The sequence below is a fragment of the Sturnira hondurensis genome, unplaced genomic scaffold, assembly GCF_014824575.4.
Source record: "Sturnira hondurensis isolate 20B ecotype Veracruz unplaced genomic scaffold, ASM1482457v3 Scaffold0009229, whole genome shotgun sequence".
Classification (NCBI taxonomy): Eukaryota; Metazoa; Chordata; class Mammalia; order Chiroptera; family Phyllostomidae; genus Sturnira; species Sturnira hondurensis.
This window is the reverse complement of record NW_028081860.1, coordinates 581478-605925: the sequence shown is the minus strand read 5'-3', so window position 1 is coordinate 605925 and position 24448 is coordinate 581478. Positions and strand designations below refer to the sequence as shown.

At 44.9% G+C, this 24448-nt stretch overlaps 1 protein-coding gene across 1 annotated transcript; it reads right to left on the bottom strand.

Annotated features, from left to right (window-relative positions):
• Positions 1 to 393: 393 nt before the first annotated feature.
• On the bottom strand, positions 394 to 23856 carry TKTL1 (transketolase like 1). Its single transcript, XM_037056909.1, has 12 exons — positions 23738 to 23856; positions 20057 to 20154; positions 18212 to 18403; positions 18002 to 18129; positions 16598 to 16791; positions 13175 to 13339; positions 9245 to 9401; positions 7192 to 7322; positions 5200 to 5283; positions 2973 to 3069; positions 2545 to 2664; positions 394 to 1212 (listed from the first exon to the last, which is right to left on the bottom strand). The coding sequence occupies exons 1-12, from the start codon at positions 23819 to 23821 to the stop codon at positions 1040 to 1042; spliced, it is 1623 nt and encodes a 540-aa protein (XP_036912804.1). The 5' UTR covers positions 23822 to 23856; the 3' UTR covers positions 394 to 1039.
• Between the last annotated feature and the right edge of the window lie 592 nt (positions 23857 to 24448).

Sequence of the window (24448 nt, the reverse complement as noted above, 5' to 3'; positions counted from 1 at the left end):
CCCTGATGACCAGTTAATGAGGACAATAAAAATAAGAGCCATGACATACCAGACACATGCAATCAACTTTAAATTGAGTTTTGAAGTTCAAATCCTTCTTTATCGGATTACTTTACTCTTATATTCCAGCCACGATTTACATGCTTACCAGCTGAAATAATCAGCTCAGGGATGGCTTTTGAGGCCATACACTGTCCCCTAGTGGTACATCTGCTGCCCCGTACCTTTTCCTGGGTTTGCTGCTGGGGACATGGCTCATTCTCCTCCTAGTTTAGATAGAAGCTCTTTCTTCACTGAGGATTTTATCCAGGAGAAACCAAATCACACATATAAGACGCAAATGGAACAAAGCAGATGCTTTTTAAATGCTTTATTAACTTTTAACTGGTATCTATAGTAAGTAAATATAATTGAGCTAAGTTTGGTGTGGTCACTGGGCAAGTAAGACATTTCTGGGGCCTCATAAAAGAGTACAGTGTGGAGACTAGAACTAGTTATGTCCTCTCTTCACAGACTAGTCACCACGAGCAGCAGAGGACATTCTAAGAGCTTTCACTGCTGCTCCATGCACCCTAAGAGGGGAGATGAAATTCCAGGACATCCGTAGTCACACCGTGCCCAGGAAGCTGCAGGTAGGACGGCAACACTTAAATTCCCGACCTGGGACGACAGTGTGCAGCGTGGTGCCATAGTGCTGCACAGCCCAGGTGGTTACAGTTCACATTTTCTTTACTTATGAGGAAAATACACACATTGAAAAACTGTTACCGGATGTTAATCCCCAGCCCAGATATCTGTAGTCTCATCATCACCAAACTTGGTATTAGGTGGTTGTTTTGTTAGCTATTCTGTCACTAAAACCCACTTTAATTACTTAAAGATGAGTGTTACACTTGGTAGTTAGTTACGGCTTAACAGGAAGATAGTTAATTTGCTTTGCTTTTTAAAAGAACTACGAACAAACAGTATAAATTTAAATGAAGGTTTGTCGACAAGCATAAATGTAGAACTCATTTTAAGATTGATGTCGACAGCTATTTTAGTTTGTTAAAATACTTTTCACAGCCGCTATAATGTGTTCGGCACTAATTCCAAACATTTCCAACAATTCACTGGACTTCCCACTCCGAGGCACTCCTTGCACTGCCAGGCATTGAACCATGATGTCAGGGTCCATGGAAACAGCTGCACAGACAGCCTCCCCGATGCCACCTGGGGGAAGCAAGGGATATCAGGCTCTGTTTTGGAAGCAGCTAGTCAGCCTTAATGCCCCATGACATACAGGCCTTTGAATTTGCTGGTTCTCAGAGAGGATTTTTCATTAGTATTGATTTATGGAACAGTCACTCCTTGACTGACCAGAAGAATTCTCATTCTAAACTGCAGGTTTCCAAATTGCTCACAGCCCCACCTACAATAGGGGCTCTTTCAACTAGGGCTTCATGGATACAGGGCACTGTGGAGCTCAGATACTCAAAGCTGTCAGAAACCCCAAAACAATTAAAGGCAACAAATGAACTGTAAAGAAGAGAGCAACTGGCGGGCCTGAGGTGACCAGTTAGTTTCAGAAGGGCCACTTGCAACGTTGCCCCTCAGGTGGCAGGCACATGGGCAGTGAGCCAGTGCAAGTCTCCTGGGTCGATGTGACAATCTCCCTACTGCTAATGGTGGTCCCTGAGCCTGGACTGTTTGCACACAGTAGGGCAGTTTACGTGGAGCACCTGCTCTCCTTTGGGAGTGAAACATTTGGTATGTGCCTGGCACAGGGGACCCATGTGACCAGCCCCCAATAAAACCCGGGGTACTGGGCCTCAGGTGGGTCGATTCCCTGGGTCTTCAGTGACACATTTTTCACTGATAAAGAGGGGAGAGTATTTGGCAGGCCCCTCATGAGATTGACGGAGAGAGGAAGCCTGAGGCCTGGGGTTCTCCACCCCTGACTTGTGTCCTCTGTCCTTGAGGGTCCTGCAGGGTGCCCTTCCTGGTAATAAATCTCAGCCATGGAGGCACAGGGAGTGCTTCCAGGGACTCTCTGTGGATCTTGGGCATGCCCTTGAGGCCCCTTACCTACCCCACCTAACAGTCCCAAGCCAAGCACTGCCCAGCCTCCTTTCTCTGATACATACTTTTTCTGCATTTGCTGTGTTCTCTGACTGCAAGACACTTCCCATTTTCGGGAGCGGGGGGGGGGGGAATGGAAACTATTAGCCATTTAAAACTCAAGAGCAACTGTGAAACTCTTCATGATCCCTCCCTGCCCACAACGCCAAGGCTCAGTTAGACACTCCTTTGTGCTGCCGCTGAGCCACCCAGGGACCAGGCACTGTGCACTGTGCTGAGGACGTATGGGAACAGCCCCACGCTTAGGGAGCCAGTGTAGGTGGGTGAGAGACTCCTATGTCGACACACTTGCAAAAACCAGTAACAAAGTTTGTTGGGTAAGTGATTTGGTATAATTTGAAATGATGGCCAGGAGCACGGGGTGCCTCCAATCAAGGAAAACACAAACACATCCTGCCAAAGCAGACTTTGAAAAAGACATACCTTCCAGGTGGTGATCCTCCACTGTGATAATTAGGCCATTTGTGCATTTTGCACTGGAGATGATGGTGGCAACATCCAGGGGCTTAATGGTAAATAGGTCGATGACACGGATAGGAATATCTGGAGAACAGCAATAACCAGCTTGGTATATGAAGCAGACTTAGAAAAAACCGATAAGGGCACAAGAGGTAGCCCGAGCACTACCTCTCCCCAGCTGGAACTTCAACATTCAGGAAAAAAAACCCAATTTCCCTGACTGGTATAGCTCAGTGCATTGAGTGCAGGCCTGTTAACCAAAAGGTTGCTGGTTCGATTCCCAGTCAGGGTCCCCAGTAGGGGACCAGTAGGGGGCGCACAAGAGGCAACCACATATTGATGTTTTTCTCCCTCATTTCCACTCTGTAAAAATAAATCTTAAAAAAACTGACCTTCTTTGGAAAGGTCATCAGCAGCTGCTAGGACTTCATGCAGAGTGACTCCAGCTCCAATAACTGTGACCTTGTCATTGACACTGTGGCGAATGACCTGGTATTGCACACAACAAAACAAAAAATGTTGTGGTTACTATGGTCAGAGCACGTCTCAAAGTGTAAGACACTGCTACACTGCTCTTCTCTGTCCTACCAATTTCACTCCTCAATAATTCACTATGAAAAAGGCTAAATCAACACATGACATGCTTTTTTACTAACCCCCACTGCGTATGTTTTACAAATTCAAGTACCTTTCCTTCAGAGTTTCAGTGCCAAATTACTAAGTTATTACAGAATACGTACAAAATGACCTTTTAACAAAGAAGGTAGGTATCAAACTTGGATCTGAAAGGCAGAGAGGGTCAGAAGTGAGTTGTGTGGTCTATGTACGGCCAGAGCAGAGACTCATACCCACTGAGGAGTCTGGAAAGGCACCACCATCTCTGGATGGCTTGGACACATCACTGGGATGAACACACAGACTGAACTCCACTGATGAACATGCTAACAGGGACCATTTGGGGGCACTTGTTACATGCTCTGTGCCAAGCACCTTGCATGCCCCAAGTGCTCCGTAAGGTCTACGTCATTAGTGGCTCCATTCTGCTGTGGAGGAAAGCAAATTTCAGCGCAGGAGGAACTTGCCCAAGGCTGAGACTAGCAAGCATGCCTATCTGATGTTAAACCCACACTCCCAACCATCCTCTAATCTGCAAGCAAAAATAGGTGCCCTTGGCCTTTCTCATAGAATTTGGTTTCCTTCAAAGCTCCCCAACTGAAGGCATCTGGAATTAGTCTTCATTTCAGCCATCTGTATAGGTTTCCCTATAGCTTTAGGACCAATGCTGATAGTACAGATATTTGGGGCTTCTAAGCCACCCCATTCTCTGAAAATTTCTTAGCCTTTTCACTCACTCACACATACACACACCCCTTTTGCAAAACTCAGCCCTTGAGTTGTTCCATGCCATGCATGTTATCTTACACATTTAATATCCTTTACCATTTGAAAATTTATTTTGTCAGGGCTGTATGACTATCATCAAGACCCCCCACACCCTCCAGAGGCAAACATATGGCCTTGAGTTTAAATGTGGGAGTAGAGAACACAGAACCTAAGGTTAACCCTGAAGGTGAATACTGCAGCTTTTCATTCAGTGTTGGCCAGCTACCTAGCTAGTACTAAAGCCACTCAGCACTCATTCTGAGGACTAACAACTATAAATTCTAGAACAGCCTAGCCTTTAGCAATCAAGTAGAATGTCCCCATTACTCCTTCAAGAACAGCTGTTGGTCTTTCACATATTCAAGAAGAGTATTGGCTCAGTGGATTGAGGGCAGGCCTGCGAACCAAAAGGTCACCAGTCTGGTTCCCAGTCAGGGCACATGCCTGAGTTGCAAGCTAGATCCCCAGCTGGAGCATGCAGAAGTCAACTAATTGATCTTTTTTCTAGAACATCAATGTTTCTCTCCTTCCCCCCTCTAAAAATAAATACTTGTTAAAAGAAAAGCATTAATGACTTCCTAAAAAGTCATGTGATAAGAGTAAGGCATAAAATTTTCCTACGCAGTATAATCTCTTGTTCCTTACTGTAAACTCTGAGCAAAGCCCATCTTCTCTGATCCTTGTCTGCAATACAGGGCTGCATTACAACAATCCATGCTTCTAGGGCTTTTGTGGGAATGCAGGAGAAAAGTGCACAGGATGCTTTTAACAAAAGACCTACAGGTGAGGCCACATTCAATGTGCAAAACTCATCTCAGGGCAACACAATGGCTGGCAGCAAGATGGTTCACGTTCCCTTTTTTCCCTGGCTCTGAATATGCCAAATCGAAACTTCACAGATCTATTATTCCTTTGAAATGGATTCTATTATTCTGTTCAGCTTGAAGCTGTGATAAGCTATAGCCAAGCAACTCAAGTGCCTTCAAGTTGTACTGCTTATCTTTGAAAATTTAATAGCAAGAGTCTCCATTTGGAAAGGAGAAAAGTTCAGTTCTGGCTGATATTGGTAGAATGTTCCTTCTGGAGGAAAAGCAGGCAAAGGTCACAACTGTTTTTCTAAAAACTAGAATGAAGAAAAGATAAAGCCTTGATTGTGCAGATACCTAGTACTAGCTTTAAAATAGTTCTCTGCACATGAAATGATATAAGAGGACACTGGAGAACTTAAGCCCTTACCTTGGCTTGTCCAATCTCAAAACTGTCTTCTGGGGTATAAATAACGTCGGTTTCTGGGCGGTTGGTACGAATATAACAAATCCCCTAGGGTGTAAAGGAAAAGCAGAACTATTAGAAAATCAAACTCAATTTCTAACTAGTAAGTCTTTTAAAAAAACAGTGGGGAGAGAAGAGGAGGACTGAACAGATCCTTTTACTAAAACAAAGCACAAATTTTGAATCAAGGGATAAGCACTTACAACTACTGGCAAACTGGTCGGGTATCACCTGGTCAGGTTACTACTGAGCCAGGCAAAAGTTTATGCAGGGCCCTGGTGGATGCCCTCCGTGGCAAGCTTTCCACATTTCACATTCACTGATTTAGAAAAGCTTTCTGAGCTACATACTGACCTGTCTCCATATAACATAAATTCAGGGCAGGAGCACTGGTTCATGTTGAATAGAAAGGTCAGAACACAATGCTAAATAGTTAGTTTTTCCCACAATAGCTTATAATGCTTCAACCTTAGAAATGCCTTGAACACTGAAATATAAAATGACTCGGTATTTTCCCAGTGAGAAGATGTAAATACATTTCTATCAACTTGAACACATAAAGGGAAGTATAAATAAATACTGGAATGTCTGAAGTACTCAATTTATATTATATATAAATCATACATTATAAACTAATATATTAATTTAGAAACTTAAATTCTGTTCATTCCCATGTTATAAATCAATTCTATGAAGTGTTTTTTAAAAAATTTTGTTCATTTATTTTTAGAGAGAGGAGAAGGAAGGGAGAAAAAGAGGGAGAGAAATATTGATGTGCAAGAGAAACCTAGATTGGCTGCCTTTCACACACCCCCAACCGGGAACCTAGCCTGCGACCCAGGCATGTACCCTGACTGGTAATCAAATTGGTGACCTCATGGTTCGCAGGCCAATGCTCAACCCACTGAGCCACACCAGCCAGGGCTATTCAGTGTTTACTGAGGTAAGATTTACCTCAATGGAGCACTCCACAAATTCTGACAAAGGTATACACTGCATAACCAATTTCCGAGTCCAGATTGCATTCATCTGCCCAGAAAGTTCTTTTGTGCCTGTCCTGTCATTCTGCCTACCCAAGGTAAAATCTCCTTATTTGTCACTACAGCTTTATTTTGCCTTTTTTGAACTTCCTAGAAATGAAATTCTCCAGCACATGAGATCACTCTGTGTAGGCACAGGCATAAAGCAACTTCCAGGATACAGTGTACAGAACAAGAGTGTGAGCCCTTAAAACCAGGTCAAAGAAACATGTCTTTAACATACTGCAAATGCTTATAACAAAACTTACACAATCTACCCCACCTGTGTCCAGAGTCCCCTATGTAGGGGCCTGGCCAGGTGCAGGACTGGGTGGTGAGGAGAGCTTGCTGACAGATAGCTGCAGATACTGGAAAGGTGAAGACTACATCCTCTAGATGCCCCTGCAGCTGGATCCTGGGCAGGAATTATGTTGTGTTCACCTGATGTCCTTGTGTGAGACTTCAGGAGGGACAAGTGGGGCGGAAACCATACTCTTGCTCTTCTGCACTGTTGATGAGTGACCCTGGGGTTCGTTTGCAATGGAGTCCCCCCAGCCACTCTCCAGCTTTCTGGATGTCACAAGGTGGTGGCATGGGGCATGTCTAAGGCCAGCACCTGATAGCTCACTGCTGGAGCCAATTCCTTCAGCCCTGCCTCAGAGCCCCAGACTCCCTCTTCTGGCTGAGCCCTGCCCAATCTGGGCCCATGAGGTGGTGGTCAGCATCCCTCGGCACTACTTGTCTTAGGCTGTGTTGTTTTATGTGCTTAAATTACCTTTAATGGGTAACAGTTGTATTTTTCAAAGGAATCCTATGACCAAATCTATTACCTTTATGCTCAGAAAAAAAAAAAAAAGGAAAAATCCTGCCATCAGTACCAAACCAATAGCAGAGCTCAGAAGCATTTTCAGTCTGAACCAGTGTCCCCTAAAAATACCTTGGTCTTGGCCGCCAAGAACACAGCATGCTCGGTTGAGACTGCATCACTTGGATAGAAAATGGTGCAGTTGGGAATGGTTCGGAACATGGCCAAATCCTCCAGCGCCATCTGGGAGGCGCCATCTTCACCTGAGAAAACAAAGCCACAGCCCAACAAAAATGTGAGCAAGACCAAGCAGCTAGGACCCTGTCCCCTGCTCGATAAACAACAGCTCCTATTGCCATGAGGTGGGGGTGAGGGGCACAACCGTAGCAGAGCCCAACAAAACTGTCCAACTCTTATGCCAATATAATGCCTTGTAATGAGTTGCCACACATCTATCTCCCTTGAGACACTACTGTGACGCTCCAAGTTCAGCTAATTGACCTTCCAGATCAGCAAACGGTGGTCCCTTTTTGGTCTTGACTAGGAGTGTCCCAACCTTTTGGTGTCTCTGGGCCACAGTGGAAGAAGAGTTGTCTTGGGCCACACATTAAATACACAATCACTGATGAAAAGTAATGAGTGGGAAACAAGTTTTACGTAAATTTATAATTTTGTGTTTGGCCACATTCAGTCACCTTGCACTGACAGCATGTGGCCCACAGGCCACATATCCCTGGCCTTTGACCTTTGCCAACCTCTAGCACTTAGTCACTGCTACTACTGTCTAAGGTGCCTTGATGCTCTTCTCCTTGAGCACAGGTGGCCGATTTGGCCCATAAAATCTGTCCCTGTCCCCATTCTTCTGATGAAAGTCCTCTCAGGCTCTATCCTTCCTTCTCTACTCTTTTTTCTCGAGACTAGGGTTTTTATAGATTGAAGTGCTCTTACTAACTTCTTAAGGCCTTCAAGGTAGCTGAATATAATACACCTTGGAGGCACCCTTGGGGTGCTGTTGTGGGCCTTAGGGTTTGTTTGGAAACAGAGTTTCTGGCCAGAAATGGTGTGAAAAGAGAAAGCCCAATGTATACCATGGTAGTCTACGTCTTCTAGCTAGGAAGGGGACTATTACTGTGCTCACTGCCTTGCCTGGGATAACTGTCCAACCTCAGAACAGCTAGCTCCTCTGGGTTGGACCCAGAGCCACTTCTCTCTTAGCTGATTATTTTGAAATTTTCACTCCACCCACCCTCAGGAAGAGACCCCCAATTCCTAGGCCCCCTGCCAGGCCAGCCCTGAAATGCCGGGGGCTCTACTCTCCTCTCCCCCCCTGTATCTGGCCCATCCAGAAACTTCTTTGCTAGTGTAGTTCTCCCAGGGAGTCCCAGAGATGACTCCCAACTGTGCACTTCTAGCCCTCCCCTCCCCTCCAGCATTCTAAGCAACAAATGTAAGCTGTTGCATCTACCTAGGGTTCCTGCCCCCCATGTTCCGCAGGCACATCAGTCATCTCCATCGTAGCCAAGTCCTCATATCTGTCACTCATGACCCTGACACCCTGATGTTTCCCAGGCAATTTTAGACTTCTTCATCTCTCAGCAACGTGACTTCTTTCTTCAGACTTTTCAGATTCACCCTTATTTTCTATCCACTGCTAATGTACACTGTATTTCAACCCTCTTCCTGATTTTCCAATTTCCAGTTTCCACCAACTTGTCCTGCCAGGTTAATACCCCGAGAGTGATGTATTCCTCAGCCTCACTCCCAGCATCGGGATTCTCAAAGCTTCCTATTCCATCCCACCAGGCTGCTCTACCCAGGCAAAGTCCTGCAGGCCATGTTCCTAAGTTTCCTGTGCCCATGACCAAGCGCAGAAAAGGGATTCTGTAATGCTGGGACAGCCCCACTCATACCCAGTATGTGGCTTGACATGTAAGAAGAACTCAGGACAGATTATTATTTCTCAATGACTGCAGAAGTGGACATTTTATAGTGATATCAAAAGATTTAGTCAAAAGTAACCCAAAGTACCTAGAACTTGTAAAGCACAATATGGTTTTTAAAAAAGTGGTTACAAACAATCAAACGTTATGAAACCCTATGTACATTGGAGATTCAACTATTCAGATACTAATTTTTCTCTGTAAAGCAGAAAGGCTATGGAGAGGGTGGCATTGAGAACTCATACCGACAGATATCCCGCAGTGGGACCCAACAATGTTGATGTTGCTTTCAAAAATGGCTCCCATACAGATCTGATTAAATGCTCGGGTCAAAAAGGCAGCGAAGGTGCTAACAAAAGCAATGGTCCGACCACGGATGGCGCATCCCAGTCCCACGTTCACCTGTAACACCAAGAAGGGGAATCAGAACACACCTGGACATACTGCATGGTTCCCAGGGTAACAACCCTGCTGTGCACACCTCCCTGCCTCACCCCACCCACCCCAGGCACATACACAGGGAAAGCTCAAACCTGGCAAACCCAGTGTCCCCTGAACACTGCCAGAAATCAGGGGAATTGACCTGGTTCCTCAAATCCAAGAAGGAAAAGCTTGGGACACCTATGACCGCCCCCCAGTTCCTCATGGGTCTCCTTCCTGTTCTCCTCTTCCCAAACCTTCTGCATACCTTTCTCCCAGCCCCCTCACACAGTATCTTCACCTCACACCTCATGAGGAATGAGGTGAACAATGGAGGTTCTCCCATCTGCCCCAACCGGCCTCTCCAACTGTGCTGCTAAGAGACATGGTGGCCGTGCATCTACCTAAGGCCCACTCACCATGCTGAATCTTCTCTCATTTTCTCAAGGGTATCTCTGTGCAATTATCCCCTCCCCTCCTGTACTCAATCAGTTTTTCCCTTTCTCTTGGGTTCGCTCACCATTTGAGTATTTGCCGCTATCTTCTATCTTCACCCTCCCACCTCCACCTTTTCCATCTCCTCCAGAGACTGCCTGCCCCTTCATCTATGTTCTCCTTTACAACTTCTCACACTGTCCCTCCCTGGCCTCCTTTGGCTAGCCTGTCATCCCTGTGAGGAACTCTGAAGGTGCCAAACGCCTCTTTGCATTGCATCTGACCTCTCAGCAGCATTCCACCAGACAACTCTCCTCCCCCAATGGATGCTGCTGCTGCTGCTCCTGCCCCTGCTGGATGGTGCACACCACTTTACCAAGGCTGCTGGACTGAGTCTTGGGACTCAGTCACATCCTTCCACATTTGCCCCCCTCCACTGGGAACTGGCATGAGGCCTTGCCCTGCAAAAGCCCCGTATGATTTGGTCCTTGGTGACCTTTCTAAAGCAATTTCCTTCTGTATTCACCATATTCCTGCCACTCTGACCTTTTTTCTGTTCCCCAAACATCTCAAATTTGGGCTTGCTACAGAGATAGCTGTGCCCACTGCTGGGAATGCCACACTCCATATCTATGCATGGTTGTCTCCTTGTCACTTAAGTCTCAGCTGAAATGTCACCTCTTCCAAGAGGCTGTCCCTGATTGGTGCTGGTCACGCTCTCACTAGCGATCTGTTTAATCTTCGCACTGGATACTACCTGCTGGCTTCTTCTTTACTAGTTTTCCTCCAACTTTAAGAACCTGTCAAAGGGGGCAGTAACATAAAATGGAGTAAAGACAGCCTTGTCAACAAATGGTGTTGGGAGAACTGGACAGCCACATGCAAAAAAATGAAACTCAAGCACCAACTTACACCATACACCAAAATCAATTCAAGGTGGATAAAAAACTTAAATATAAGCCATGAAACCATTAAAGCCCTAGAGGAGAGCATTGGCAAGAAAATCTCAGATATTCCACGCAGCAATATTTTTACTGATACGTCCCCTAGAGCAAGGGATATAAAGGAAAGAATAAACAAATGGGATCTCATCAAAATTAAAAGCTTCTGCATGGCTAAGGAAAACAGTATCAAGATAAAAAGAGAATCAACTGTTTGGGAAAACATATTTGCCAATGATACCTCAGACAAAGGTTTAATTTCCAAAATATACAAAGAACTCACTTGACTCCACTCAAAGAAGACAAGCACCCAATTAAAAAATGGGCAAAGGACTTGAACAGACACTTCTCCAAGGAGGACATACAGAGGATCCAGAGACACATGAAAAGATGCTCGATATCACTAGCTATCAGAGAGATGCAAATTAAAACCACAATGAGATACCACTTAACACCAGTCAGAATGGCTATCATAAACAAAGAAACAAACAACAAGTGCTGGAGAGGTTGTGGGGAAAAGGGGACCCTAGTTCACTGTTGGTGGGATTGCAGACTGGTACAACCACTATGGAGAACAGTATGGAATTTTCTAAGAAAACTAAAAATGAACGTGCCTTTTGACCCAGCAATTCCACTCTTAGGAGTATATCCTAAGAACCCTGAAACACCAATCCAAAAGAACCTATGCACCCCGATGTTCACAGCAGCACAATTCATGATAGCCAAGAGTTGGAAGCAACCTAGATGCCCATCGGTCAGTGACTGGATCAAAAAACTATGGTACATTTACACAATGGAATTCTATGCTGCAGAAAGGAAGAAGGAACTACTACCCTTTGCAACATCATGGATGGAACTGGAAAGCATTATGCTGAGCGAAATAAGTCAGGCGGTGAAAGACAAATACCATATGGTATCACCGTTAACAGGAATCTAAACAAAACAAACAAGCAAGCAAAATATGACCAATGACACTCAAATACGTAACAGGCTGACAGGGTCCAGAGGGGAGAGGGGAGAGAATCATAGGGGAAAATGGGATGGACTCCCATGAACAAGTATAAAGGACACTTGGACAATAACTAAGGGTGGGGGGCGGAAATGGGAGGGAGGCGGGGAGCATGGGGCAGGGCTGGGAATATAAGACAGAAAGCTGTACTTGAACAAGAATTAAATAAAAAAATTATTTAAAAAAAAAGAACCTGTCAATAGGCATAGAGTGTATGACTGATGACTGAAGGAATCACCAGTGAGTTGGGGAGCAAGGTCTTGATAGGTGGCTTAATTCAGAAAATTATGGATAGTATTTTTCCCAACTGGAAATAGCTTAGTAAGACTCATAGAAAAATGTGCATATTCCTAAAATTGTGATGACCTACTTTACTGAACAGGGGCCTGAAATTCCAACACTGTCAGGGCCCAGGAAGCACCATGAGTGAATGAGCAGGCTGGGAAAAGGGTTAGGGTACACGTCCCATCTAAATGGCTCTAGCTGACTGAGGGAATGCCATCCCAGTGTTGCCAGATTTTCCCATTCTTCAAGAGAATCCAAAAATTAATATTCTACATAAAATCTAACCTTTAAAAGCTAGCAACTACTTTTAAAAAATTGTGAATACTACTTGTTCTAAATAAAATACCTCTGGTGGTCACCTGAAACCTGCTGGCCTACAGTTTTCCAGCCAGTGCTGTTTTTGGCCTCTGAAGTGTGAAGACAAATGTACATTGTCCTCTGTACTGGCACAGAGCTTTAGAAGTCAAGGTGTTTACTGGAATTAACTCCTTTCTTTCTTTGAGAAGAGGGGTGAGGGAGTGTGTGCACAAGTAAAAGAGGCTCCCTGCAGTATCATCACTCCAGGGAGAGATGAAGCACAGATAAGCAGAACAGCTTTATCCAAGACCACGGCTCTACTGGCATTCTTGAGGCTGCAATTAGCACACCATTTGAGTATCTGGGGTATATTAGGTCCTGCAGTACAGTGGAGAGAAAGAAATCACAGTCCTTTGTAGCTCTCTCAACCTATTGGTCTCTGTGTGGTTGTAGAATTGCTTGGTTGTGAGCTGGGCAAAAAGAGCAAGGCCACCTAGAGCTACTAGGGAGCTCAGGATGCTTTGGGCCTGGAGCCCTGGGGTTGAATAGTTGCTGCCTACCAGGACAGGGTGCTGGGCAATCTACCACACTCCTCCTAGCAGTTCTGGAAGCCACCCCTCAGACTCTGCCCAGCTACTCTCTACCTGTTTCCCTGGAGACATTTTTGATCCAGTGCCTTTGCTTTTATAAATGAAAAGGAAAACCACAAGGTAGGCTGGCTTCCTGTGTCCAGTAAGCCACTGTTAATCAATGAGAAGACCCAGGAAGGACACTTATAGCACACATACCATGTTTTGCTCGGCAATAAAACACTCAATGAAGCGCTCAGCATGCTCCTTCTTGAACATCTCGGAGAAGGTAGAGTTCTTGGTGTCACCATCCAGCACAACGACTCTCTCATTTGCGTGGCCCAGCTTAGCCAGAGCCAAACCACATGCTTTACGAGTAGCTACCTGGAAGAATCAAACAGTAGAGTTTCTTAGAATGGATTCAGAAGGTTAAATTTTATAGAATTGCAAATTGTCATCTATCTAAATGAAGAAAGCAAATTTGTGATTCACCAATAATATCTTTTAGGGTCATAAAAATGGACTGCTAGCCAATCTTAAATCCATATTTGGCTCACTTGTGTCAATTTCTTAAAGATACATTTATTCTTCTGTACCATTTGTGTAGTTGATTTAAAAATTTAAACTTACCAAAATGTAAATGCCTCTATAACTTTTCAACTATTAAACATAATACTCACTGCAAATATTAAAACGTAGAACTTCAGAATCCTGATACCAAAAATAAAGAATTCCACTAGAATATGTTTGAGATTGGGCTGAATTTATGAATTTAGGGGAGAACTGACATCTTTACAACATTATTTCTACTAAAACACGGTTTGGGACTTCCGCCAAGATGGAGGCATAGGTGGAAACACTGTGCCTTCTCCCACGGCCAAGTTTGAATACAACAAAGGTTTGGAGAACAAGGACACACCCAAAGACCAGAAAATTGAATTATACGGAAGTCCGACAACTACGAACCGTTCAATGGGGACGGTAAGAGAGGCGGAGCCAGCAGCGGAGCTGGGTGGGGCAGGACAGATCCCCCGACCTAGACGCTCAGGCAGCCTGGAACCAGTCGGGGTGTGGGGCAGACTGACCTCGGTCACACATTCGAGCACAGTGAGACGGACCACGCGGGCCCCAGGGGGCAAACTCAGTGGTGGAGGGCTGACGGCGGTGGCACACTTGCGTGCAGTGGAACGAAACGCGTGGGCCTGGTGACAGTGGTGGCTGCGGCACCAGTGGGGGCCGCGGCAGCAGGCGGCAGGCAGGACACAATTGTTCCTCTTTGACCCCGCCCCCACATAAACGTCACAACCCAGCGACTTAGTTGCCCTGCTCTAGTGAACACTTTAGGGCTCCGATCCTGCTACGGAACAAGCACGAACAGCCCAAAAGATGGTGCAAGAAGAACTCAAAGTCCCAGAGCCAATAACTCTCAGCGACCGAGAAATTGCCAGCCTCTCAGAAGCACAATTTAAGACACTATTTATCAGGATGCTCACAGAACTGGTTGATTATAGTCACAAATTAGAGGAACATATGAAGGCTAAACTAATTGAAATGAAGGGAGATGCACAGGAAACCAATAGCGATGGAAAGGAAACTGGGACTCAAATCAATGGAATGGACCAGAAGGAAGAACGAAACATCCAACCAGAAAGGAATGAAGAAATGAGAATTCAAAAAAATGAGGAGAGGCTTAGGAAACTCCAGGACATCTTTAAACGTTCCAACATCCGGATTATAGGGGTACCAGAAGGGGGAAAGAAACAGCCACGAGTGGAAAACGTATTTGAACAAATAATAAAGGAGAACTTCCCCAGTCTGGCAAAGGAAATAGACTTCCAGGAAGTCCAGGAAGCTGAGAGTCCCAAAGAATTTGGACCCAAGAAGGAACACACCAAAGCACATCATCATTACATTAGCCAAGACTAAAATGAAGGAGAGAATCCTAGAAGCAGCAAGAGATAAGGGGACACTCACCTACAAAGGAGTACCCATCAGACTGTCAGCGGATTTCTCAAAAGAGACCTTACAGGCAAGAAGGGGCTGGAAAGAAGTATTCCAAGTCATGAAATCCAAAGACCTACAGCCAAGATTGCTTTATCCAGCAAAGCTTTCATTTAGAATGGAAGGACAGATAAAGTGCTTCTCAGATAAGGTCAAGTTCAAGGAGTTCATCAGCACCAAGCCCTTATTATATGAAATGCTAAAGGGACTTATATAAGAAAAAGATGAAAAATATGAACAGTGAAAGGACAGCAAACACACAGTTATTAACAACCACACCTAAAACAAAAGCAAACCAAGAGGACAGCTAGATCAGGAGTGGAACCATAGAAATGAAGAACACATGGAGGGTTAGCAACAGGGGGGTGGGAGGAGGAGAAGGGGAGAGAAGGCACAGAAAATAGCATAGATGGTAGGTAGAAAATAGATAGGGGGGAGGGCAAGAATAGTGGGGGAAATATAGAATCTAAAGAACTTGAGACACGTGGTTATAAACTAAGGGGGGAGAATGGTGGGGGAGGGAGTGTGCAGGTGGAGGGGATTGAAGGGGGGGAATAGAACAACTGTAATGGTATAATCAATAAAATATATTTAAAAAAATAAAAAATAAATAATAAATAAAATAAAAAAACCCCAAGGTTTGGCATTTCCTCAAATTGTTAAGCATAGAATTACCATGTGACCAAGCAACTCTACTCCTACGTATATACTCAAGAGAAAACTACATCTATATAAAGCTTGTATACAAATGTCCACAATAGCATGTTCACAATTTTATCATCATAACCAATGATGCAATCGACATTCATTCTGGTAGATATATCTGCACACTTGCACAGATGTTTCTGCAGGACAAATTCCTGAGTTTGAAGGGTGCGAACAGTTCAAGTGTTGATACATGTTGTCAAAGTGTCCTTTGTTAATATTTGCTTTTTTCCTTATTAACTCCTTTTTCTGCCTTTTCATGTTTTCTAATTTCTTGAGTAGTCAATGAATTTTAAACCCATACTACCAGGCCAAGAAAACATAAGCAACACTCAGAATGTCCCCAAATAAATAAGGAAAATAAAGGTCAGAAAAAGTTTTTTTCCTCCCAGGCTTAGCACCTTGTTTCCTTAAATCCCGAAGACCGCACCTATTTTGCATCTGATGTAATATACAAGAAGGCAAGATATACAAATGATAAAAAATGAAAAGATTTTATGTTCAGGGTTTCATGCCTAATGTGTTTTCTTTTTTGAAGAATTGGTCTTCAATGAATTAGCCTGCTTCCTTGTGTAATCCAGGGAGTTAAGTTCAAAAGATTAGCCCAACCAGGCCCCCCATCCTTAGAGCAGACACAGAATTGTTTCATGCACAGTAGACTGCCAAACTACAAACTGAGTTTAGGAAGCAAGCAAAATCTCTACAACACTGGACGCTAATAGGTAGCAAATGACTGATAAAAAAAATTTAAATGTAAATTAAGTTTAAAATCAAATAATAAAAATCAGAGATAGTAAAAGAGAAGGTAAACCAGTCTTTCATTGCTCATAACCTTTAAATATTACACCATCTAATAAATGATTTATCCGTGGAGATCAGAGTAAGTGGGGAGTCCTGTGGATTTAGGAAGAAAAGAAGAAAACAAACCTTGCTTACCTTGTCACCAACTTGGTAAGCAGGTGGAGAGGTCATCTCTACATTTGTGATGTTGACTTCAGGCGAATCTTCAATAGGGGGTTTTGGGTCAAGTTGTCTGTTGGTCTCTATCTGGCTCTCAATTAGTTTGATAATTGCATCTGCTCTTTCTGATGGCATTGGCCTTCCATGCCAACTTTCTGCATCCTCAATGCCTGCAAAGGAATAAAAGATGTTCGTCCCATAAATACTTCATGAGCACCTGGTGACATCCTGATGGAAATGATGTCAGCCAAGGACTCAGGAGTAAAAATCTGGCATAGCCTGAGATAGTATTGTACTCTTAGAGAACAGCCTGGACAAAGGCCCAGAGGCTCTTGAAGGGGCCACTGGTCCACGTGCTGGTGAATGGAGGGGAGAGTGAGAGAAATGAGGCTGGAGAGATAGGCAGGGCAGACCATGGAGGATCCCATGGATATAAAGAGTTCTGAGTTTTGTCCAAAGCAAGATGGGAAGACACTGAAGGGTTGGAGTGGGGGAGGTGAATGATCAGACCTGTGTTGTAGAAAGACCACCACAGTAGCCCCATGGGGACTGGCTTTTGGAGACAGCAGTTAGGGAGAGATAGCAGGGGCCTGGGTAGGAGAGAGAGAGAAGACTGAACAGATTTGAGATATACTTCAAGGGCAAAAATCAGAATTGATGGTGGACAGGGTAGGGGAGCATGTAAGGGAGAGGGGCAAGGATGGTACCCAGGTTTCTGCCAGAAGTAAATCAATCAAGTGGTCATTTCCTGAACTCAGGATACCAGAGTAAGACTGTACTTTGAGAAGTCTTAGAACCGTTTTATTCTAAAATATCTATATTAAAACGTACCAGGAATCACACCCGTTGCAACTATTTATACTTGAGATGAACAACTCCAGGTGTCAGTTCTGGAATCTGCAAGAAGACTTTCAAAATGCCTTCCTTCCCCAGGCCCTCAATTCCACAGCTACCTTTCCTGGAAGCACCACTTCACTAGTTGCCTGTGTTTTCCCTGATACTTTGGGCACAGACAAGCATGGGTATGCCTCTGTGTGTTCACCCTTATTTACGTATCTGGTCACGCGCAGAGCAGCACCTCCTCACTCTGCACTCCTGTGGAGATCTTTCCCTGCCAGTCCTCTAACTGATAAGACTACCTACCCTCCTACCCACTCCCTCGTGTAGGCAGAAAATCACTGATCATTTGCTGGGGGTCTGGGCTTCCCCTCCTATCCTAACCAGACACACTATCTATAAAAGTTGGGAGTAGCACATATTTCAGGCATAGTCACTGTGTGCTAAGTCAGCTGTCTGCTTGGCCAGCCAGAGTGTCCTGACCTGTCTTCTGTGCAGAGAGATGTTTTTAATAAACCCAAGCAGAAAGAAACACTTGTTTACTTGGCATGCCCCGGCCCTTGAAGGTCTTGGCAATTACAGCAGTGGGCTTGTCTCTCACTTGAGTTGCCTGCCAGAATACCGCACACAGTGTCTCAATGTCACGGCCATCCACCACATAAGTATTCCACCTGTCAATGGAACAGAAGTCCGGGTTACGAGGTAGAGGGGGTGATGGGGGAGAAAAGTGTAACATAAAAACAGGACAGTTACCCAAAGGCTTCGCAGCGCTTCTGATAGATGTCTATGCAGTTCTCAATGGGCAAGACGCCACTGCGGCCCAGGCGGTTCACATCGAAGATGGCTATGAGATTATCCAGATTGTAGTGGGAAGCAAAGGCCAATGCCTCCCAGACAGAGCCTTCCCAAGACTCATTGTCTCTCAAGAGGCAGAACACCCGGTAGCTGGGAGAAGTCAAAAGAAGTTTAGGACCCTGCTCAGATCTCTTCATGGCCACTCAAGCTAATATATTTCATGGAGAGAAACAAAGGAACAGACTGAAGCAGCCACTTCAGATCAAGTTCTTAAGACTATTTTCCTTGTTCATCCTGTCCAAACTCAACATCTGAGGAAACACAGCTTTAAAAGCTTGGACCTGCCCTGGCTGGTGTGGCCCAGTGGACTGAATCAGTCAGCCTGTGAACCAGAAGGTCGCCAGTTCCATTCCTAGTCAGGGTACAGGCCTGGGTTGCCGTCCAGGTCCCCAGTTGGGGGGGCCTGTGAGAGGTAACCCATCAATGTTTCCCTCAAACATGAATGTTTCTCTCCCCCTCTTTTTAAAAAAAAATTAAGATTTTATTCATTTATCTTTAGAGGGGAGGGGAAGGAGAGAGGGAGTGAAATATCAATGTATGGTTGCCTCTCGTGTGTCCCCCGCTGGGAACTGGCCTATAACCCAGGCATGTGCCCTGACTGGGAATTGAACTGCAATCCTCTGGTCTGTAGGCCAGTGCTCAATCCACTGGAGCTACAACAGCCAGGGCTGGCTTCCTGGCTTCCTGGCTTCCTTCCTGGCTTCCTGGCTTCCTTCCTTCCTTCCTTCCTTCCTTCCTTCCTTCCTCTCTCTCTCTCTCTAAAAATAAATAAACTGTAAAAAAAAAGCTTGGGCCCCACAAATGGATTTCACCTTTGGCTAGTTTACTCATTCTAGTTGTAAAGGCTATTTCTAGGCTCTTCTGCCACTTCTCTGAACAACCAACAAGAGGAGATGGGAAGAAAGCAGCTCCCTTAAACACCCAAGCATTTACATATACAGTTTCTTGCACCGCCACCTACCTGTGATCTTACAAATTTACTGACAGTCAAAACATTCTACCTCAGGAGCATATGTTCTGTTGAAAATGGTGAACTCCTCCACAGCAGAAACATGAAACGTTTATACCAATAAAATGTAACCCAGACCTCACAAAAATGCAGCACAGAGACTAATAGAGGCAATAATAAGACATGAAAAATGTTAACAGACTTGCAGGGAATGGAGCAGGGCAGCTGTCTGAACAGTAGAGGAAGCATAAAGCACTTTGGCCCCTCCAGAGGGGCCAACCTGGGTGAGGGGTTCTCGACTCAGGCATGCAGAGGAGTCACAGAAGCAGAACATGCATACTACCAATGCAACCTGCCCAACAACCCCCAGCCCCTTGCCACCGCCTTGCTCCCTTTTCAGCAGCAGCTGGGTGCATTCCTATCTTCAGAAAGGTGGAACCACTCCAAAAAAGAAAACTTGGACTATTAATATTTAGGGGTCCCCAATGCAAAGGCAAATGTGCCATCTGTTCACTCTCTAGTAAAACTCACTGAGACACGGAGAACAGGAAGACATCTTTCTCAGGGAAGACTACAGAGTCCTAATAAAGTGGTTTCTATACTGCAGGCAGCTCTTAGAACCCAACCAAAGATTCTAGAACAGGTTCCAGCAACACAATTTCTATACTGCTTGAATATTTGGTAATCTGAACGTTCAAATAATCACTATCTTCCCAACTAATAAGCCATAAATAGGGCCAAAGTGCTGGGGGTGGTATGGGGAAAGTCAAGTGGTTTCTGGGTATGCAACTTACCTGGCCTTGTCAAAGTACCTGCCAGTATATGCCATGCCGCATGCAGCGCCCAGTCCTTGTCCATACCATCCGATTGCCATATCACAAAATGCCAGTTGCTGTAAGAGAAGCTTTTAAATGAACCTACTTGCAGCTGCAGGACACATAGGAAGTCGAGTATCAGGCCAACTACTGGCACCGAGCACAGGCTACTCTTCAGAATGGCCCCTTCCACCCTGTGGGGTGACTTCCTCTTCACTACACCCATATGCACCCCCAAGTCACAGATCACAAAGACAGGGAAGCCTTAGGTAATTGACACAACATGTCAAGCTTTGGGAACATAGCTTGGGAGGCTTTTCCTCCATGCGGCAGCCTAAACAGAGCTCAAGAGCAGAGCAAAAACCTAAGCAAAAACTTTGCCATTTCATAAGGCCTTTTATCCAGCCATACACACACCAAATGTTCAATCTTTTTGGAGAATACAGGTTCTTAAGACACAACAAACTTACTCATCTTCCTATTGCCACCATCTCAGTCTGGCTACAGACATCTCTCTCCTCCATCATTGTAGTGGCCTTCCTGCTCCTCCATAGCCATTCTCAACACAACTGCCAGGGGAGCCTGTTAAAACCTAAGTGCGCATTACTCTCTGCCAAAAAATAACCAATGTCTTGCTCTCTTGTGCCAAGTAGAACCCAAGTTCTTGCACTGGCCTGTCCACTCTGGTGCCCCCACACTTCCTACTCTCCCTCCCACCACTCTGGGTGCCCTGGCCTCCTTGCTGCCCCTTGAACACACTATGCACTGGGCACATGCCTACCTGAGGGTCTTAGCACTTGCAGCTATCTCTTCCCCAAGTGCTCAGTGTTCATGCCTAAACAAGTGCACAGCTGACTCCCTCACCCCTTCCAAAATTCTGCTTGAATGGCAACAGCAAGGCCTTCCTAAACCATCTTTTTCAACTAGTGCCCCCCTACCCCTCCACTTCCATTGGATCCAGGATGCTCAGCCCCATCTGACATGCCAGCTCTATTACTTGTGTTTCTTGTCTGCTCCCTTCTGCATTTAAATGTCAGCTCCAATGAAGCAGAGGTTGGTGTGTGCTGTCACTACCATGGAAGGGTACTTCTTAGTCTCAGGTCCCTCTCCATTCCCAATCCACCCTACTACTAGCTTTCTCCACATGCTCTATGACCCCAGAGACTCCCTCTCCATTTTGCATCTCTATTCCCAAAGAACTGTCCCACTGAAGTTTCTCCTGATGTCATCTTGAGCCCCATACTTTTCCTCATGGCTTCTATATCTTACTCTTGTAACAGGCTCTGGCTCCCAGTTGTCTTGCATGCCATTGGACCCAGCCTGCAGTGTGCACTTAGACCAAGGGTGTCAAATTCATTTTCATTGGGGCCAGCCACATCAGCCTCACAGTTGCCTTCAAAGGGCTGAATGTAATTTTAGGACTGAATAAATGTAACTACTCCTTAACTTCAAGGAGCTGAAATTACGTTCAGCCCTTTGAAGGCAACCGTGAGGCTGATGCAGCCCCTGGTGAAAATAAGTTTGACACCTCTGACTTAGACCAACCCTTTTTCTCCCTGGCTTTAAAACAGGGGCAAGTGAAGCTACTTGAAAGCTTTACTTTGTGGGTATGATTGAAGATCAATCCTACAGGAGGCTGTAGGATTGATTGAGAAGGTTGGCAGGGAAAGAACACAATGCTGGCATGGCAGAAGTGCCACCACATGGGTTCCTTTCTCTTCTCCAAGAACCCTTATGCTGTGGAGGTAGCCACAACTGAGGGTACCAACAGCTAAAATAAAGATGCATACAAGGAGTTATGGACACCCAGAAAAGAAATACTTCTCTTCCATGTTCTCATCTTTGTTCCAGCAAAAAGTGTGCCTCAAGAACAAGTTTACAGAAGGGCCTTTTGGTTACCTTTCAGGCCTGCTTGGCTGGAGAAAACAAAAGAGCTGACAAAACAAAAACAAAGACCTGGATGGGGGATGGGGGCACTGTAAGCCTCCTCTCCCAAGCTTTCAGCACCCTGAGGGTTCTAAGGGAATCCAGGCACCTCAGTGAGTGACACTGCCAGGTTTTAGCAGTTGTGCTTGTCTGTGTTAGACACGTGCATTGCAGGAGCACTGATCATAAAGATCCTGGTTCCTCTGCTTGTACTGGAGTTCATTTACTCCATTCCCAGCCAAAGCGAAGATGGATTACACTTCTGTGTAATTCCTCCTTTCTTCAATTTTATCTGCTGATTAAATCTGAGGAATACAAAGTTTGGCAACTGAACAATGCCCAGGCTGCTACTGCACGCCAGAAAGCCTCTTTATTCCTCTAAGGCCAATGACTCCGATGGTTTGATAGGACAGCAGCGGATATGGGATAGTCTAGGCACTTTTTCTTTTTCTAAACCAGAGATCTAAGCACTCATACTGTTTTTACACCTGTATTTATTTGATTTTTATTGTAAAGAAAGTTCAAGCTTATAGGAAAATTTTAAGACTAGTACAATCATGTCCCATATTCTCTTCACTTAGATTCACCAACTATTACTAATGTACCACTTTTGCAGCATCTCCTAATCTATGTACACTCACACATTTTGTTTACCTTTTGCCAAACCCCATTTGAGACTGTATTTCAAACATTAAGACAGAGTCATAACTACAACCCAAGATACTTCAGCCAAGCCCACATTCTGACTTTGTTTTTAAACTACTTTTGCTGCCCAGATCTGGGGCTTCTGTTTGTACATGGTGCTCTATCAGTTAAATTTTAAATGATTTGCTCAGGATGCAGCAAACTTTCAGATAGCACATCGAAGAGTTACACATTCCTACTAGATAGACCTTGTTTTTAATATTCCTTTTCTTTTTGGCTCCCCAGTGTAATGGGGTACCTGATACTATACCTAGTGTAATGAGAAAAGTCCCCCATTGGTGTCAAGTCAGAACTACAGAGAAACAGAAAAGAAAGCAGACAGGGGTAGAATGTCCCTCCAAATCCAATTCAATTTCCCTCCAGCTCAGAAAGTTGGATTCACTAATGTTGCCTACCTCTATCCAGGTGACAGAGGATGGGAGCAGCATGACTGCCAAGAGGGGCTTTACTGCTAGGTGGTATGAGGTGGGCACACCAAAGGAAAGGAAGGGTGGCCAGTCACCACAAGTCATCCTTCCTACCACACACTCTTCACCAGAACACCTTTTAGAGCTTTATGAGGTGCTATGGTCTGAGTGTTTGTGTCCCCCCTCCCAAATCCTTATGTTGAAAACCTAATGCCTGAGATGATAATATTAGGAGGTGGGGGTCTTTGGGCAGTGATTGGATCACTAGAGCAGAACCTTCAAAAGTGGGATTAGTGTCCTTATAAAAGAGGTCCTTCATGTGAGGATATAACCAGAAGTCTGTGACCAGGTAGATGGCCCCTCACCAGAATGTGACCATGATGGTGGACTTGATCTTTGACTTCCAGCCTCCAAAACTGTGAAAGATAAATTTCTATTGTCTATAAATCACCCAATCTTTGGTGTTTCATTATAGCACCTCAAATGGACTATGACATAAGGCAAAGATAGAAGAACCAAAAAGATAAACAGAGTCCATTTCAGGCCTCGTTGCCACATGGTAGCTTTAAAAGTGAGTTTAAGTGAGCATCTGGGCAGGCTCTGGGCTCCCAGGCTTGCTTACTTTAGAGAGGATGAATCGGTCATTGTTTGGGTTCTCCGGGTCCTCCTCTTTATATCTCATGACGTGGAATAACAGCACAGACATGATCTCAGCAGCACTGCTGCATGATGTGGGGTGGCTGAAAGACAGACATGGCACAGGTCATTTCTCGCAAGTGACTCTCCAGGGACACAGTACATGGAGAGGCTTTTCAGCACATGGTCTTCTCAGACCAGCAGCAGTCATTACTCCCAGCCCTGGAAGAATCCAGTCAAAGGAAAGGGATGTAGGACCACTGCCACCCAAGGTCATAGCTTTTAAGAATGCCTTAAAGCCCAGTAACCTCACAATTTTCCCCCCTGTGGAGAGCAAGACCTCCAACACCAGTCCCCTTCTATCAATGGAGCCCCTGTGTACTTGGGCAAGTTTACCTGGTGATTCCATGAGCACTTGAACATTCTTTCACTTGTTTATATTTACCTGTGTTATCATTAGTTAGAAATGCCATGAAGCAGAAAGAAACTCATGCATATATATATGGTCAACTAGTATTTGACACAGGAACCAAGAACTCAATGGAGAAAGGACAGTCTCTTCAACAAAGGGTGCTGGGAAAATTGGATATTCACATGTAAAAAAAATGAAACCGCACCCTTACATTACAACACCCACAGAAATTAACTTAAAATAGATTAAGAGTTAAATGTAAGACCGGAAACCAGTAAACTCCTA